The 18,399-nt window shown below is 34.6% G+C and overlaps 2 protein-coding genes across 2 annotated transcripts in view; one reads left to right on the forward strand and one right to left on the reverse strand.

Annotated features, from left to right (window-relative positions):
• LOC123531750 (CCR4-NOT transcription complex subunit 9-like) overlaps positions 1 to 18,399 on the forward strand; it is a 492,904-nt gene that overhangs the window by 374,844 nt on the left and 99,661 nt on the right. The window lies entirely within an intron of this gene.
• LOC123531683 (plexin-B-like) overlaps positions 2,410 to 18,399 on the reverse strand; it is a 36,416-nt gene continuing 20,426 nt past the window's right edge. Inside the window, exons 11-23 of the mRNA XM_053518129.1 lie at positions 18,010 to 18,118; positions 16,485 to 16,642; positions 15,922 to 16,103; positions 15,428 to 15,530; positions 13,712 to 13,887; positions 13,038 to 13,211; positions 12,150 to 12,237; positions 11,259 to 11,534; positions 9,295 to 9,456; positions 8,242 to 8,368; positions 7,688 to 7,793; positions 6,298 to 6,629; positions 2,410 to 4,489 (exon numbers count right to left, since the gene is read on the reverse strand). Coding sequence (XP_053374104.1) covers positions 6,305 to 6,629; positions 7,688 to 7,793; positions 8,242 to 8,368; positions 9,295 to 9,456; positions 11,259 to 11,534; positions 12,150 to 12,237; positions 13,038 to 13,211; positions 13,712 to 13,887; positions 15,428 to 15,530; positions 15,922 to 16,103; positions 16,485 to 16,642; positions 18,010 to 18,118 — 1,986 coding nt within the window. The 3' untranslated portion in view covers positions 2,410 to 4,489; positions 6,298 to 6,304. The remainder of the gene's footprint in view (positions 4,490 to 6,297; positions 6,630 to 7,687; positions 7,794 to 8,241; positions 8,369 to 9,294; positions 9,457 to 11,258; positions 11,535 to 12,149; positions 12,238 to 13,037; positions 13,212 to 13,711; positions 13,888 to 15,427; positions 15,531 to 15,921; positions 16,104 to 16,484; positions 16,643 to 18,009; positions 18,119 to 18,399) is intronic.

Consider the following 18,399-nt stretch of genomic DNA (forward strand, 5'->3'; position numbering starts at 1 on the left):
GTGTCCGTTATTTTATTAGAAACATTGTTATCAATTTTTGAAGAGTGCTGTCAAAGTCATACAGTCGTTTTGGGTTACAATAAATGTAAATGTGGTTCAAAAATTAAAATAGTTCAAGTCATCTCAGTCATGAGCTGACATATTCTTTTATATACTGTATGTATAAAGTGAACTCTTAGAATTCTTCTTGTCTTAAAAAGCTTTTATTTTTCGATTTCGAAGGCTTCTTTTCTGTATATGTCCTGGCAAAGCAATGTAACAGAAGATTATTCATGGGAACGTTTAACTAACTGTTCACACTTTTTGCTTTGTATAAAAGACTTTTTGATTTGCACAAAAACTGGCGGCTAGTGGACGTAACTTGTTTCGTTTGTGTTTTAAGCTGTGGAACTCAGGTTATTGATCTAAGACCAATGATAACCTTCTTGTTGGAAGATCAAATAGTTTCTAGCGCTCGGCTTATTACCTCGATATTCTGATATAGTGACATGCACTCGCTTAAAGTAGATCCGTCAGTTTGATAAGGACTTAGATAAAATTAAAATTATAGTAAAAAATGTTGTTGATTTTAATTTCTGATCTTACAGGGTCATTTTGGAAAAAGAAACCGTGCTGGTGATATATCAGTTGCAGGGAATTTTCTGCAGCAGTTAGAAAAATTGAAATGATTTGCTACGTCCTAAGCTTTTGGTTTCGAGAAAACACAATATTCAGAGCTTGCAAAATGAGACTGTATTGCTGATCGTAACTCGTAATCATAATCCGCCCTGTGAACACGTGTGCTTAAAACCAAACGTCATTGTGGTCAGTGCGCTTTCAATATGGCGGGCGAGCGGACGTTGGAGTCATTAGCAAACCGTTTGTTAGACTTGGATGCTGCTATAAGCGTGTCGGAAAAGGACACGTATGATTTTATTGACAGCAAGAAGAATCCTGCTACACATTTTATTTCGCCAAAATTAAGGTCCAGGACTGACTATTGCTTGAAGTAACAATCAGGTCAGGCAATTTGGCCAGAGCAGATATTTTGGCTGAAAAAAAAAGTAGATCGCTAGCAAACAATGTAGTAACAGACTACTAAATAGTTTGCAGGATATTTTGCCTTTTCAAAGTATTCTAAAAAAGAAACTGTAACAAACCTCCAGAAAACTTTTCCCTATTCTCTTTTAATAGAGTATCCATCTTATTGAGTACGTGCTATCTGGTTTACATAAATATGAACAATCGTTTAATGACAGATGCAACCTACTTTCTAAAGATCGTATACAGTTGCGTTGCAAAGTGCATAGATGAAGCTAAAAGTTGGTACCTTTCATTAGTGTTTTCGCTAATGTTGATGCACAAGAAAACCTGCTGACTGTTTGCAAGTAACACTCACTGCTGATAGTTTTGCCGAATGAAAATAAATAGCAAACAAACAAAATAATGACAGATTGCCAAATAGTTTTCTGGGCTTTTTGCCATTTTCAAAATATCTAAATGAAAAAAAAAATATTTAACAACCCTCAAAAAACCGCTCTACACTTACCTGATTTTCCCATTTCCCTGTTTCTAGTGCTCTCATTATGAGTTCTTACCGGCAGGTTTACGTATAAGAAACGGCCGTTTTATCACAGGTGGCAGTAACGAACCTAGGATATAGTATGGGTGACAAAAGCCATTTAAAAAAAAAAAATTACACCCGTGACAATGAGCCATGATAAAGGTGATCAAGAACAGTTTGACATATACATTGCTTCCAGGTCTGTATATTTTTTTTTTAAAAAACAATATTTCCTTATCAATGTTTGGCCGTCTTTTGGGCATCCAGTCGGCTTGTGAATGGTCGGAGGTTTGCCTGTGCCTAAACTCATTGCCGGATGTGCAATAAAATGGTGTATGACATGAACTATGTCGGTCTGACTTAGAAAAGGCACAAAATAAGAAGACAGAACATGTTGGGATTCAAATAAATAAAACCACTCAAATATAATTATCAATAAGTCCTTGATATTCATGAAACCTCCCTTGTTTAAGGGTATTTTTATAATAACGAGATTCGTCACATCACTGTTACAACGTTTCTGACAATGGATTTACACAGGTAAGGGAACCCGAAAGTACTTAGTTCTAGGGGTGTCTTCTTTAGGCGACTGTGTTGCAGAGCATCAATATCTTACGTTTTCCATCGATATTCCGAAATGGTCACCAAACACATGTTTTGACAACACAGCTTGGAACTGACACTGTCCTCATCATAAGGAAAGGAAAACGTTGAAGGTGAACTTGATTCAAAATTGACTTTTCAAAAACTACCCATTGTATAATAACGGATAAAACTACCCATTGTATAATAACGGATAAAACTACTCATTGTATAATAATGGATAAAAACTACTCATTGTATAATAACGGATAAAAACTACTCAATCTATAATAACGGATAAAAACAATTCATTGTTTAAAAACGGATAACAACTAATCATTGTATAATAACGGATATTAGTTGTGATTTTTTGCCTCAATATCATGATAATCTTATAATAGTATTTACAAAGTGTAACTGCTCCTTTGGGAGTAGTCTTGCCTCTTTTGAAAGAAATTAACAAGTAACTTTCTCAGTTATTGTGATGGCTTTAACAGATAGATACATGAACAAAGGTATTTCTAAATGTATACATTCATTTTTTTATCAACATGAGGTAGTAGGATGCATGTACAAAAGTTAACAATTTGATTATTTGCAGTAATAAATCTTTGTTTTTCATTCCTGAATAATTAGAAAAGATATTATATAAGATATGTATCACTGGCTATCATGGACTGATACCAATATATCTTACAAAAACAAGTTACAACATCTATAATGTTTTTAAACACAATTACAAGTGTGCCAGTTCTTAACAATTCACAAAAATGATCACTGTTTTACAAAGCGATCTTGTTTTGTATATTGATAACCATTTCAGTTTCTAATTTCAACTTTTGTCTAATATGTATTAATATAGGTTTTGTTGGTACATCAAGTAGACATTTCGACACTGGTTTACAGTATGCATGCTACGCAACATTTGCACAGCTGGATAACTATTTGACATATCTATCATATTAAAATATCAAATCCAAAGCATTTCACTAATTGGAAATCCAAGTGCATCGAATATCATTTTTGCATATCAGATGTTGTTAATAATAAATAAAAACCCTTAACTGAATATGCGCAAAAAAAAAGATGCAAGCTATTGGGGTGGTTTTGCTCTAAATGACGATATAAAAGAACATACATTTGTAGGGTTTTACATTGTAATATTGAACGAATAAGAAAAAATGTGTTCAATTTTAAAAAACTGTTTGAGTTGATACTAAAATAAATCCGCTCAGCAGGAAAAGTTAAGATTTCATGTAAGTGTAATAGCAAATACATTTGTAGATCTGGCTATGTATGATTATTGATATGATAAGAAAACAGATTAAAAGGAAAAAAGATAAACACGTAACGAAGGACTCTATATATGGATTCAATGCCTTTGTAGATGACACTGCAGCCATTGAGGGTTAAGACTAATCAGGCGGCTTTTCTTTGATTTACTAAAGAGAAAGCACATAATTACGACATGAACAAATATTGACTATCTAGAATCCTTTTTAAAACATTACTAAGCCACTTATCTTTACAATGAAAAGAATTAATACTATCTTAATCAACCAAGTATACAGTTAGCAGTCTGTAAAATACAAAGACGAGAATCTGTGTCTTAAATCTAGTCAACACACATACAAATATTTACATATTCATTCGGTTGGTATAAGTGTTTCTTACAGAAATGTACATAATTGAGTCTAAAGTAATAATATCTATATGTAGATCCTTTAATCTGATAATGAATCAGCATTAAGGCATCATTGTAAAATGAATTGTATAAATTTATGCCTCATTTCAATGTTTATCTCGTCTTCATCGTATGGATGAAGAACAATGAAATTAATTAGTATGAAGTATGATTCTCATAACTAATGAAATTAATCCTCATGACATGTTCTGTTCATAATAAAGAAATTAATTAGCATGAATAGTACTATTTATAATAAACGAAACTAATAAGCATGGGACGTGTTATTTTACAATAAATGAAATTAATTAGGAAAGACTGTGCTATTTACAATAAATGAAACTAACTAGATAGAGTGTGCCCTTCGCAGTAGAAGACATGAATACTAACCTAAAAAAAAACATGAATACATTTTAAAGCGTTGACGACACGCTTTTATTAGACATGATAGTAGTTTAAGATGAGAGAGAATTTAACAGTTATTGTCAAACATTCTATATATTGTCGTGTCGTCATGTATTTGATGATCATGAAATCAGTAACAACATCAGTCTGACATATTCCAAATGCCGTATTTTTTCTCCACTGAATCTCATTCTGCAATTAATTGGTGTCTCGTGAGATCTGCTTGGAGTTAACATACGTATCATCATCATGGTTTGTTTGTCCTTGTCTCTCTTCTGAAAAGATAATTTTTCATCGATTGTTATTTACTAGTTGTAGCAGATAATGGTGCTTTACAATTGATTGATTCGAACACCACAAATGTGAGTCTTGAGCACAATATTGAGTTTATACTGAGCGGCTTCGATCACCAACCGTGGTTTCCTTCATTCAACTAAAGTGTATCAAAGTAACTTTGATTTGGCTAAAGTGACGTCATCAAGATACCCTGGTTGAGCCGGGCCGAATCGATAGTTTTTCTAGTCGAGAAAAGGCAGAAAATTGTAAGAATATGACTTGTGCGTGTTTTTATCTTCAGAAAATAATTATGTGGAAATTAAAATTGCTCGAATATTGACTTTTTTAAATCATTCTGCCATCCATGAAGGGATTTTCAAAAAACTTAAATGAGCATAAATGTTCACCATAATAAGACAACGTGTAATTCGCAAGACCCAGACTCCTAGCTGTAAGGTCAAGATCACACTTAGTGGTTAAATGTAAACAGGGTAGGTTTCGTGTCCGATCTATAACTCTGCCATTCATCAAGGGATTTTGATATTACTTGGCATAAATGTTCACCATAATAAGACGATGTGTCATGTGCAAGACCTAGACCCCAGCTCTAAGGTCAATGTCACACTTAGATGTCAACAATTAACAGTGTCTGTTTCGTGTCCGGTCCATAACTCTGCCATCCATGAACGAGTTTTGAAACAAAAAAACCTAGGCATAAATGTTTACCATAATGAGAGACAATGTGTCTTGCGCAAGACCCGGACCCCGAGCTCAAATGTCAGGTCAGACTTAGAAGCCAAATGTTAACAGGGACTGTTTCGTGTCCGGTTCATAACTCTGCCATTGATCAAGAGATTATGAAATTACTTAGCATAAATGTTCCTCATAATGAGACGACGTGTCATGTGCAAGGTCCAGACCCCTAGCTCTAAGGTAAGGGTCACACTTACAGATTAACGGTTAACATGGTCTGTTTCTTGTCCGGTCCATAACTCTGACATCGATGAAGGAATTTTAAAATTACTGGGGCATTTATGACTAATTGTGACAGCTCTTGTTTTATATATTTCTAAAGTTATTTTGCATTTATTGTTCATTTTTAATTAAGACATGATAGATACACTCAACAAATTTGTATTCGAAAAACAGCATAAACAGAAAATTGTTGCAGTATTCCTTCAAATATGTTGTTTTGGCGAAGGAGTGATTTCTAAGTTTGTGCTGTTTAAATCAGAGTTTATGCGGATAGATGTTGGGGCCATAAGTTGGGAGAGGTGGCAAAGCACCACCTGTCGAATTGGGCGTTAGGAAATGTTCGTCGATAATCATGAATGTATTAAATCGCATGTAACTTACGCGAGGTTTTCGGAATTATATCAAGTCTTAGTCGGTATGATTTGGTATGTTTTTGGTAATATCTCACAGAATTGATCTAAATCTTGGAAACAGGTCGACACGTTTAAAAACCGCGAGTACATTTTAGTAGTGTTGCTTATTTGTGCGCCACGGATAAGGTTATCTAAAACATGTTGACTCTTTCAAACTGCTGCAATCTGCTTACCGATTGCAATAATGAACAACAGAATGGCAATTAAAAGATGTCATCACCTATGAAAACAACACATTAGGTCTTCGTGTTATGTTGAATGCAAGAATAGCGACAATTCACGTTTGATTTGTGTATTAATGTATGCAGAAGCCCTTCGGATATGTTGTTGGCCTCGTCCTTTGATCTCGGTCAAAAACAATCCCTCGGGCTTCTGCAGACGTTAATAGAAAAAAACGTGTATAATCCCTTTATTCTTACCATTGTACTACATGGCATTCGTGTCATCAGCTGCAGCAAATTCCTGTTGCCATTCTGCCACAGGATGAAGATAGTCACCTCTTGGTTGTGTGTTTTCAATTTGTGATTCAGCCAATGGATGATTAATTTGTTTTGTACTTTGATCAACTCCACCCTCTGTGTCAAAGTCTTGTAACTGTAGATACGGATGAGGTACAAGATATCCTTCATATTCGATGTCGACGTCACAAATTTCATTATATGTATCTTCAATCTCATCATCATTTATATCAGCGTAAGGTTCAGTCGTTTCCTCATTTAGCCGGCTTTCAGGTGTGTCTGTACTTACATGACTGAATAACAAAATGATGTGTTTGTTAAATACCGGTAATGTGTCACTGGTGGTAGATGCAGATAGGAATATCCGATTCGAGGGGACATAGCCTCGTTACCGCAAGAACAGTTAACAGACAAACGGATATTCCTATTTGAATCTATAATTAGTGTTATGATATTTTTCTTGCATACCGTACTATATAGATTATAAAATAAAGAAGCAAAACGGAATACCTTTGTAACACTCTTTCATATAGAATCATGTTTAAAAAGTTAAAGCCAGTGAAATGAACGTTATTAAACAGAAATGACGTCATGACATTTCAAAGACGCTTAACAACAAAGTTCCGGTTTTGTTTTATTATTTGCAGTATAATGTTATGTTTTCTTCTATTAACAACTTTTTTGAAATATATTTTAACGAAAAAAGAGCAACTCACAAAGTATTTGATTTCTACCGAATTTTACATGAATAATATTAATGTACAGATCGTTAGTTGTCGAATCAACGGAAGCGCCGATCAGGTGTGGAAGAAATGTTTGTCTATTAAAATACTAAAACTCAAAATCATATAGTAGATGAAATCGTTTCATCGGATACATGCATAGATTTGATGTAACATGACTTGTTTATCTGGCTGACTTAGCGCCCTTTTACAGCAAAGTTTCAGTTTATGAAATGGCAGCCAGTTAATTAACCTTAGTTCTTAAATTGTGTACAAGTATTTTGTTTTAATTTCTGCAAGTTACTTACAACTGCTCTACCGGAATCTTAAGGGAAGAATACAGCGTGACGGATGAAACATGGCTCGCCCAGGGATCCAGGTCACAAACTCCTGATTCATAATTATATCCTCACTTATATGTTCATAAACGATTATCTAAATGCATTTTGGTTTTCATTTTGATCTGTTTATATAGATCTAGGATAGTGCAGCTTTAACAATTATGTTGATTTGTGAAACTCAAGTATTCTAACATCATTTTAATAAAGTCAACATATATCAGTCGGTACATGTCGTTCATTAAAACGTTGAGGCTGTTAAATCATCACTTAAATGTATCCAATACAAACCGGCTTTCTGCAGGGGTTCCTGTTGCCTCTTTCTGGACAGTTTCCTTTTCAAGGTATTTTACTCTTTTTGCCATTCTTCTGTACTTCCGCCATAGCAATACGGTACCTAAATTAGATTCTTTTCTAAAACATCTAATTGTAAATCATGCTTGCATTTTGTTAATGAATACTGATACAGTTATTTATTGTTCAACATATACTGTAACAGAACCATTGAAATGTGAACATATTTTTTGGATACTTAGGTATATGCGTTGGTCAGCATAGCAATATAATAATAAGCAACTGCTATCTAAAGAAAACAAGTTATCTATCAGAAATAAGAAAAACTTATTTACCCGAACCTATTGCAATAATGACAATGACCGTGCTTAAAGCTGCTGTAACTTGCTTACCGATGGCAATGACGAATATTACTTGGCTGACAACAGCTACAGCGTACTTACCGATTGGAACAGTGGCTATGAATACGATTGAACCGACAACCGCTGCAACTTACTGACCTACTTCAGTTATGATTATGACTGGGCTAAAAATCGCTGTAACTGACTTACCGATTGCAATAATGACTATGAGTATGACTGGGCTGACAACCGCTGCAATTATTGTAGCTGTATTGTTCAAAACTTCTTCCAAGTAATGTAGAAAACCAACTGTCGTATGTATATTACCTATAGTTACCTGTTATGAAACAATATAATAGCTTGTTTTTTGCAATCTCCTTTCAGAATATTTTGTAATTTGGTTTTGGATTTCATCGGTGACAGAGTATTGTAACATAACTTTGTATAGTTGTTGTTATTATTTCTGAGCCTTTTGGGTAATGAGTTCATTCCATGTTTCTCTGCAATTGTGTTACTCAAAAACAGATGCCTGGAGCAATGAGGTTTGTTGTACTTTTCATTATCTTTCATGATCGTTCTCAATCAAACCGTGTTAGCTATTATGTTGCTTTGTTGCATTTCATGCTTTTAACAGGTTTTCTTATGGACTGTTTTAATTCCAAATAATTTTGCCAATGATAAGTTCAACTGGTGACAGGTGGTTATAAGGGTGATACTTGTTTTATCACTACTTATGAATATTCTTGATAAACTGTTGTTATTGATGAAATTAAATTGAGATATGAGCATGCTATTAAAGCAGAAACTGTTCTGTGTTTCGGAAAAGTGGAACCCAAGAAGAAAATATATCAACTATAAGCGCAACTAGTGGTAGGTGGTATGTGTCATAGGATTTTCTTATGAACTGTATTATTTCCGAATCATTGAATGAAATTGTAATGCTATGCTATAAAAGAGAAAATCGATATAAGTGTTGGAAAAAAAGGGAACAAATAAAGAATAAACAATCGTATAACTCTATTATATGCACAAGACACTACTAATAGGTGACATGGGGCGTTGGCGTTGCATATTTCATAATTATAATCTTTCATGAACATACTTGGTCAAAACATGTCAGCTACTATCTTGCGTTTTATGTTTCCTTATGTATTCCTATTATTTTCAAATTTCTATTAAACCGAAATCCACATTAATATTAGAATTATGCCAATCATATGCGCAAGTTAAATGTCAGTCATGAAATATGCTCTCTGTTCTTACATTAACTTCCGGATATTGTGCACCGGGTATCCCTGGCTCAGGTCGTGTAGATGGGGCAATACAAACCACAGATGTCATTGTCAGTTCAATAACAGAACATGTTGCTATACCAATTGTTATATTAATGTCAAAAGCCGTCGCAACCAAATTCAAACGTTTGCCCTGCAATAAAATGTGAAAAAAAAACATATAGTATACTGCTATGTAAATCAATTTGTAATATGTACGTTTGCATGAAGCATAATCCTTTTACACTTTTAGTTCAGGGAAGGTAAACATTTGTCCGATCAAATGCCAACGGTAGATACGAGCCGTATTCCCGTCTTTCCCTAGGAAACCCCCAGGAGCGGATACAGGATTTGGTGTTTGCTGAGGCGCAAAACATTTTTAGTAGAGGAATTAGTTGGGTCCGGGGGGCATTACATTTTGAAAACAATGGATCCATCTGGTGCATTCTGGGCGTTCTGAGGTACTTTATTTGATATTCAAAAAGGACAGGTTTTGTGACAAAATCAAACCAAATATCATAGTCCATGTATTATGACTTGTCACAGTTATTCTTGCGTAAGTATCTCGGAATGAAATTTCTTAGACCGATTTCTGGGGATTTTTTAGGGGAGAGGTTACGAAGGGAACATATAGAAACATAGAAATGGTAAAGAGCATTATAGGCGCTTATTGAAACTTTGTTAGATTTTTATCGTGCGCGCGTTGTGAGCGAGAAAAATGCATATTTTATATTTTTCAGCCAAAACAAAAGATAAAATTACATATGCGAGCATAGCGTGCGGGAAAAAATGCATGTTTTGCACTTTTCACCCAGAGCAAATGACAAATTACCTATGCACCGGCGTTTTTTGTGTTTGGGGCGCCCCCTACCCCTCCTCTGGAGCCGCCCTTGACAAACTTTTCTAAAATGGTGTACAGTGTGAAGTCACATAGTACTACTACCAGGAAATACCTAAATATTATTGTTAACGCGATCTATTTTGAAAATGCATGCGAAAGTCTGTTGTTTTCCAAACCCTCGAGGCTGCACGGATAAAACAATATCGCTATAGCTCAGGTTTTCATGAAACACTGTCCCTCGGGAAGGAAAACTTTGTCTTACTTTTAAATTCAACCTATTTTTATCCTTACAGAAATTGCAATTACAATTTTTAATTTTTGTAAATACAGTAGTGTTCTTCCTAAAACCCATTCAGGGATAATAATTAACATGCGGGGTAAGTAAGTGTACTGTTCCTGTGAAAAACAAACAACAGAAATATACCCTAGATATTACGTTAACCTCATTAAAATTACAGTTTCCAATAATAATAAAAGGCACTACCATTAGTGTTAATAAATATGAAGTGAACACAACCCATAATTTTTAGTGAATATTGTATGTAAATTATGTTTTATTAACTCGAAGTTGTTTGCACCGAAATGAGTTTGAATCAGCACAATAATGCCACAGTTATTGCCTTTCAGTTATTTTTTATTCCATTCTGTGCCATGTCTTTGATATCATTAATCATCTGGAGTTGAAACCTGATGTGAATGTTTGTATTTATTGATTATTCTTTCGTCTAAATGTTGTGAAAATCGACTTAGTATGACCATAGTTATTGCCCCTAATTTGATTACATATTATCAATTGTACAGATATTCTATCATAATTGTACTGAGCTTTGAATATATTAAAGTTTATATGCTATGATAAAGATATCGACAAATGGAAAATAAAACGATCATGTGATCTCAGTTGGGGAAATCATTCTAGTCATAGTAGGATAGTTTTCAAAGATTGGCAGGGAAGCGCTTTTGAACCTTTATTTATAGATGAAAAGAGCGCTATAAAAATCTGGTAAAAAATAAAAAGCAGCTATAATATCAACTCTTTGTGACTAAACATTATCTACATATCCTGATCGACATATTTACTACTTAAACAAATAACTATAACATTAAGGCATTACCTTGATTGTCAGTCTCAGATTTTCTGACTGCAATGATACAACGTTATCTTTCCCGGGTAATTTATCTATGGACGGATCCCTGAAGTACGTGATTGTGAACGTTTCCGTCACCCCATCTAAATATAATATTATCTCCGCCTCGCGGCATTCTAGACAATCTAATCTCTTTCTTCTTCCGCCTGATTGATATTTTGCCAGCTCATTCGCAAGTGTTTCGGGAGCTTTTGGAACTTTGCATATGGTCACGCTCGAAGACTGAATCGTACATACACTAATCTATAAATAATTTTAAAGAATTATACAGTTCTAGGTCAGTATGAAGTTGGAACTCTAATAAAATATTCAGTAGAAACGATATAACCATGTAGAAGTAGTACATTTTACTTCGTACAAATGTATTCTGTTACAGTTTACATGGTATTAGAGAACTGACTACTTGTATAAATATATGAAGGCCTCCCCTTTCCAGTCTGAAATAACCTACCAGAAAAGGTATTGCTATAATTGTAAGACTCCAGCAAAGGCAATGACGGGAACATTGATTCACGCGTCATTGCGTTTTGGCGTTGTGTCTTTTGAACGGATGATATAAATTTATATTCAAAATCTTTGTATCATAAAGTCAGAAAAATCATTGAAAGTAGCCCAAATTCATAATCACAGTATTTCAAAATATCGAATATTAAGAAGAATAAATCAATAATGTCAAACAATTTTTCTCAAAAAAGTCAGACTTATACTCCCCGCTGGCCGCCCTATCTCACATGTAACCGTGACAGAGTGTATTGTACATAGACACAATGTTTTGAATTAACAATAATTCATAATGAAAATAATATCTGATAAACTTTACCTTGCAATTTTCACCCTTACCTTATACTTCCCACTTACCAAAGTTTCTCCTGCATACGAACACTCGACTCTTGCCGTGTGGGCATTGTTTAAATCAGATCCTTGAACTGTTATTGATGTTCCTCCACTGAAAAATATTAGTTAAACATTTTTTTGTAAAATAAAATTTAGGTAGGACTGTCCTCGTTAATGTTTGTCCTTGCACAGAAAACATTTTATTGGTGAATACACAGGCATTAAAAGAAAAGTTAGATTTAATTTCGAGCAAACAATAACGCTTGTGTTTGAAATAAAATCTGCAAAAATATCCTTTGGAAACTTCGAACGCAGACAAGCAAAAAATAATAAAGGACTCAGTACAATTAAAGTAAAGCAGTGTGCAATACCCGCTACGCCCCCTAGCACAAGACCTTTATCTGAGGAACTCTTCTACATAAATATCAGACAAACACGAGACATTTTCTAAGGCCGATAAACAACACTTAACTACTATTGTTGCGTTAGTTAATAAAATCTATACGTTGGAAGCACGAATGACAACAAAGCTAAATAATATCGGATTCGGTATGATAGAGTCTGTCCGTGAAAGATAATGCTAAGTTCGAAAGTTGTTCTCCTTAGCCCTGATTCACTGTATTTTTTGTGGGTTTCTTTTTTGTATTTTTTTGTTTTGGGTTTTACACCGTTTTTCAACAGTATTTCAGTTATGTAACGGCGGGCAGTTAACCTAACCAGTGTTCCTGGATTCTGTACCAGTACAAACCTGTTCTCCGCAAGTAACTGCCAACTTCCCCTGCGGAATTGTATTACATGTATACACATTGAATGATCCCAAAGGAAAAACTTACTTGTAAATATAACAACATTTGATTCGAGTACAGAGAGAAGTGGTATGTAAAACAAGATAATACTTTGAAAGAGTGTTACCTCAGAAATCCATTCTTTGGCGATATGTCTGTAATAGTTGGATTCTTGATATATTGGTAAAGGATTGAGCTCAGACTAACGACAATATTCTCGTTCATAACTAAATGAATCCTCGTGATGTTTACATCTGAGATATGAGTAGCACTTACGACACAATTAATTGTAAAATCAACACTGAAAAGTACAAGAAGGAAGTAGTTCTATATTACTTCGCATTTTTCACATTTTGACGTACATGTTATTTAATGACATGTAAATTCTTAGTTGCCGTTCAGGGCGTGCAGTGTTTGGTTGACGTAGGAGTTGGTTGATTTTATGTACGAATATTACTACAGGGATTCAACACGCATGCGCATATATCTCCCTGAAAAATTGCGGGCTAGCTGTTTTGTTCAGCGCACATAGGGAATACTATATTAGTTTACTGAATTTGGCGTTTGTATCCGTCGTAAAACGATATGACGTAACATCGCCCTACCCGGTCAACCTGTTCACTAGAGTTATTACGATGTGGTTGCATCAATGATTCAAAATTTATTTGCCCTATAAGAGAAGAAAAGTTACTATGTTTTAATGGACAGAGGTGTAGTAATACCGTTTGAATATGTTTACGTGCACTGATCAGCAGGGCATTTTAATCCACTATGTCATAATAACTAGATGATCTTACTTACGGCATAACAAGGTCTAGTGGAAGCCTTGGATACACTGTTGCTTCTGTGCACAAATAAGCACCTAAAAGTACAACCACTTCACGGTTCCCAACACCTAGGTTATTACCAGATAATGTCAAAAGGGTCCCGCCAGCTTTAGGACCGTACTTCGGATGAATGTCTGTTATAATTGGGGTCTGTGGATACATAAGTATAATACAACAAGCAGTTAGTGTATAATAAGGTCCAAAAGCGTCACAAAGGTGCAGATTATTTCTTTTTCATTACCATTATTTACAATGCTAGCGGATGTTTAAATAGACAGAAGTAGTGTGTCTAGTGATCGCAGACGCCCACCTCCGTGCATTATTTCATCACAGGATGGCACCTGGGTAGAGACATCGACCTGCCATAAGTAAGCTGGATGGCTTCCTCACAAGAAGAATTGAACGCCCCGAGTGAGGCTCGAACCCACAGTGGTGAGGGGCGAGTTTATCTAATATCAGTTTTACCAGCGCTGTTATATTTTGGTATCTATGTATCATTTGGCTTCCTCACATAAAGAATTCAACACTCGGACCGAAGTTCGAACTCGCAAAGACAAGAGGCAACTGATTCGAAGTCAACGACCTCAACCACTCAGCCAAGAAGTCCCTCGTTTTGTTTAAGTATCATTTCATTCCCTATAGCATTGTATGCTGGTTTGTGATTACTTTGGGGTCGTTAAAAAGAGTACATTTATGTGACAGCATAGTTTGATTTTGTAAAAATTCTAAAAATGTATCAGCAACATAACAGTACTTTTAATATTCCAACACTATCAAATGGCGGGTAAACTGTTTCGCTCAGCGTGCATAGGCAATAATATAGTAATGCGTTTGTATCAGTCGAGTTTGTGACTTGTCAGCTAATAAGTGTCAGGAGTCGTTTGGCAAAGCCGAATTATTTCAATCCATTTACCGGTGAAGAATTTGATAGTTGTTTTATTATATTTGTAAGCAGTAAATAAAATCACACAGGAAGATTGTGTCATAATTTTTTGACTGTTTCCTTATTACAACAAAGGTATAACATGCTATTCCTTTTGTATTTAACATTTTTCAGCACCATTTGGAGTGTTGAAACTAAACTGAAATCGTATTTCTAAAGAGTGGAATTGCAGGTATCTGTTTTTTTTTTTTTTTTTTTTTTTTTTTTTTTTTTTTTTTTTGAAGATTAGCCAATGAACTTTAAATGTCGTTTTATTGACCTGAATGCGTACAAAAATATAGGTAAAATAATTTTTATTGTGCACGTGTAAATCGTGATTTTGACATTTGTATCCTTAAAATTTGGTTGAGTTTGATTTTTGTTTTGTGTATCACGAAGCCTGACGTTTGTTGAAGTAAAAAGTAGAAAACATGAAATAAAATGTATATACTTAGAATGTGACTCGATGACAGGGTGCGTGCAATAGGAAAGCTGGAAGCAGGGATGTCACGACGTCAGGTAAGCATTGTGATTCATGTTACAATTGTAAATATTCTTTGAAGGAAAATTATCTAATACCATTATACAAGAATACAATTATTCAAAAGTGACAATCAGTAAGTTTTCTGCTTTATTCCAGGTGGCCAGGGTCTTTTACAGGCATGTAGGGGTCTAATTAGAGGTTTTGCTCTGTATATTTGCAGCCGACCTTAGAACATACAGGATATATGTACATGTAAATGGCCCTTTAAAGCTATTAACACATACCTTGTAATCAAAAACCACTGCTGTTGCAGAACGTTTTCCATTCACAGTGACAGTAACGTTTGCTGTGGTATCTGTGGACACCTTGCCAGTTGTACAAACCAGTCTTGAATAAAAGTCATAACGCTTAAAAATAAAATACTTTCGAAAAGTTTTTTTTTCATGTATTCAAGCTGTTTGCTATTCGTATCCAAATGATTTATTGCTAGTAATACATTGGACTTCATATGCCTGAACAAGCGTGTTCATCTCGTCACAAAAAAAGAGAAACATTTGACTGCCCAGGAAATATTTTCTGAGCGAAATGAATCTTCTTATAGATTTTATTTTCTCTTTTACAGTTCAAAATGAGATGATCTCGAGGGTTCTTTAAATCTATAGATACTGTTCTTAGTTTTCCTATAGATTAATAAATACCGTTAGTAACAGAAGCATAAAACAGAAACAATTAATTCTAGAGCAGTGCAGCATACACGTAGTCTGAACATAATACATACACAGATGGTGCAAGTAGTTCAAAATCTTCACTTTCAGTAATGTTATAATCTGTGAGATTGGAACTCAGTTTACATATCGCATGTCCAAACCTGACACCAACGTCTGAAATTTGTGACCCGAATTCTTCACCATATATAGTAACCTTAGTACCTCCTACAGTCGGTCCATTTCTTGGTATGACCTATTTGACATAAGGTTATAACTAACATTACTATACTTAAAAGTAAAAAGAAACAATTCAACTACAAATCCTGTGTCTCATTTCATGATTTTAGACATAAAATAAATTCAGTATAAAAGTGGTCATTTTGCAACGTAAATCATAAAAGGAAATAGGTGCACAATGTTTGAATTCATCTTGAGTACAGGCTTTTGCTGCCTGTTCAGATATATTTATACAATTCTTTCATGGGAAATAACAATCCGGTTTGCTTGCATTTTGGAAGGTCGTTGGTTCAACATACTATTACGCGGGCGTCTGGAGTTTGCCTCCATCACAAAAAGCTGTAGAGTCTCCATACACGTAAACCAAACTGAATAAACAAAAGAATTAAACAATAACCTTGTTGACCACAGGTGACGGACAATATGTAGGTTGAATACAACTGGTATTGACATGGTCGCATCTATCCGTGCACCACTCACATTTATAGCGCGTTGAGTTAAGAGCATTGCAGTGACTGCAGTCCGTTGCAAGTGCTCTACATCTGTAAAGTGTAACTGGAAATGGAAGAGCAACTTAATTATAAGCTAGGGTTTACTAAATTCTTTACCAGATATACAAATAGGTATCCCCCGCCGAAAGGGTTTGTGGTGAGGAATGTAAAAATAAAATATCTGGCAAAGAGTTGGATGTTACTAAGAAGCAAATAATTTCATTAGTCAAAATAAATTTAACAGAAAATGAATGTTTTGAGTATATATAATAAATGTATGTTATGTTGATCCCGACTAAATGAAATTATATTAAATGGAATGTGTTTATGGTAATAAGATACGCTTTTAGAATTACATTTGTAAGTGGAGTTATTTGAAATGTAAGCTTGAAGTGTAACTAGAATGAAATATTGTCTTCTTATAGTTTGGCACCAAGTGTTGCTATTTAACGTGTACATTTGAGCCTGAAAGAACTGATGTACTTAAGAGAGCACAATCAAGCAAGATACCTTGAACATGGCTAGCGACGGGGTGGGAATGGATGTTGAAGGTCTTTTAAAGAAAAAAATGGATTTTTTTGTTGTGGGGGAGTGAGAGAGTGAGATCGGTTGAGGGTACAAAACTCCACATATTGATTATAAATATTGATGGAAAACAAAATGAAATAGAAAAAGTGTTGGGGGAAGGCGTATGGGGTGGGGTTGGAGAGAGGGGGTGTGACCAAGGCAAAAGGGTGCCCAGGTTAATAATAAATGTTCATGGAAAAGAATAAAAGAAGTTCAATGAAATTCTACCAATCTACATGGAATTTTCATTAAATCAAGGGCAATAACTCTAATGAAAAAATTGACCAACTAATAAAATGACGATCATCATCGAAGTATGTTGGTTCATATTTATTTCAAGTTTCATGAAATTCTAACAGACTTTACTTAGAAATGGCTGCAAACGTAGATTTTTCATCAAATCAAGAGCAATAATTGACCAATCAAAAAAAAACTTGACGGGCATCATCGCAGTATGTTGTTCATGTTTATTTCAAGTTTTATGAAATTCTACCTGCTAGTTGCTTAGAAATGGCTACGGACGGACGGACAACGCCATTTCAATGCCACCTCCCGATTTTATGGGAAGGGGATAGAAAAAGCTTGCTGTTCTATACTAGCACTAAAATTTTATCAAAACAGTCAGTGAGGCAACACGTGTATAAAGAAACCAGTTTGATAAACCGTTGTTGCGGCTACGATAGTCTTCAAGCAAGAAACAAAATCACGTTGTTTTGATAGGGTAAGTGAAGGAAATTTCTTTTAAAACATGATGCCTCTTGGAATAAAAAACTCTCTTGAAAATGAAAAAGGGCTTATTTAAGTTTTGTAAAATAACACATGTGACTAGTCATGTTTTTATATTCTCTATATAAAATAACATACCAGCATTTCCAAAAGCATCTTCTAGGTCGGCCGTATTATTTAGTATCGTATTTGTGTATCTAATAATGATGCTGTAGTCTTCTTTGACCATATTAGAATAGCTACTTATCTGCAAATGTTCATGTGGTTATGAGACAAAAACAAGTATAACGGTAATATTTTCAGACCTGCATGCAATTTAATGTTTGTATCCAGTTTGTTCTATGAATTTTAATAAACTAACAATAAAACGATCAAACTCTTTACCCTAAAGTCTTACGCGAATACAAAGTAACCAGGTGCCTTTGAGATACATCATCCCTTACATTTAATGCAAACAACCTTATGACATTTAGACCTTTAGCCAAATGACAATGTTTGTCGACAAAAATTTTCGTCCTTAAACAAATG

The sequence above is a fragment of the Mercenaria mercenaria genome, chromosome 11 (assembly GCF_021730395.1).
Source record: "Mercenaria mercenaria strain notata chromosome 11, MADL_Memer_1, whole genome shotgun sequence".
Lineage (NCBI taxonomy): Eukaryota > Metazoa > Mollusca > Bivalvia > Venerida > Veneridae > Mercenaria > Mercenaria mercenaria.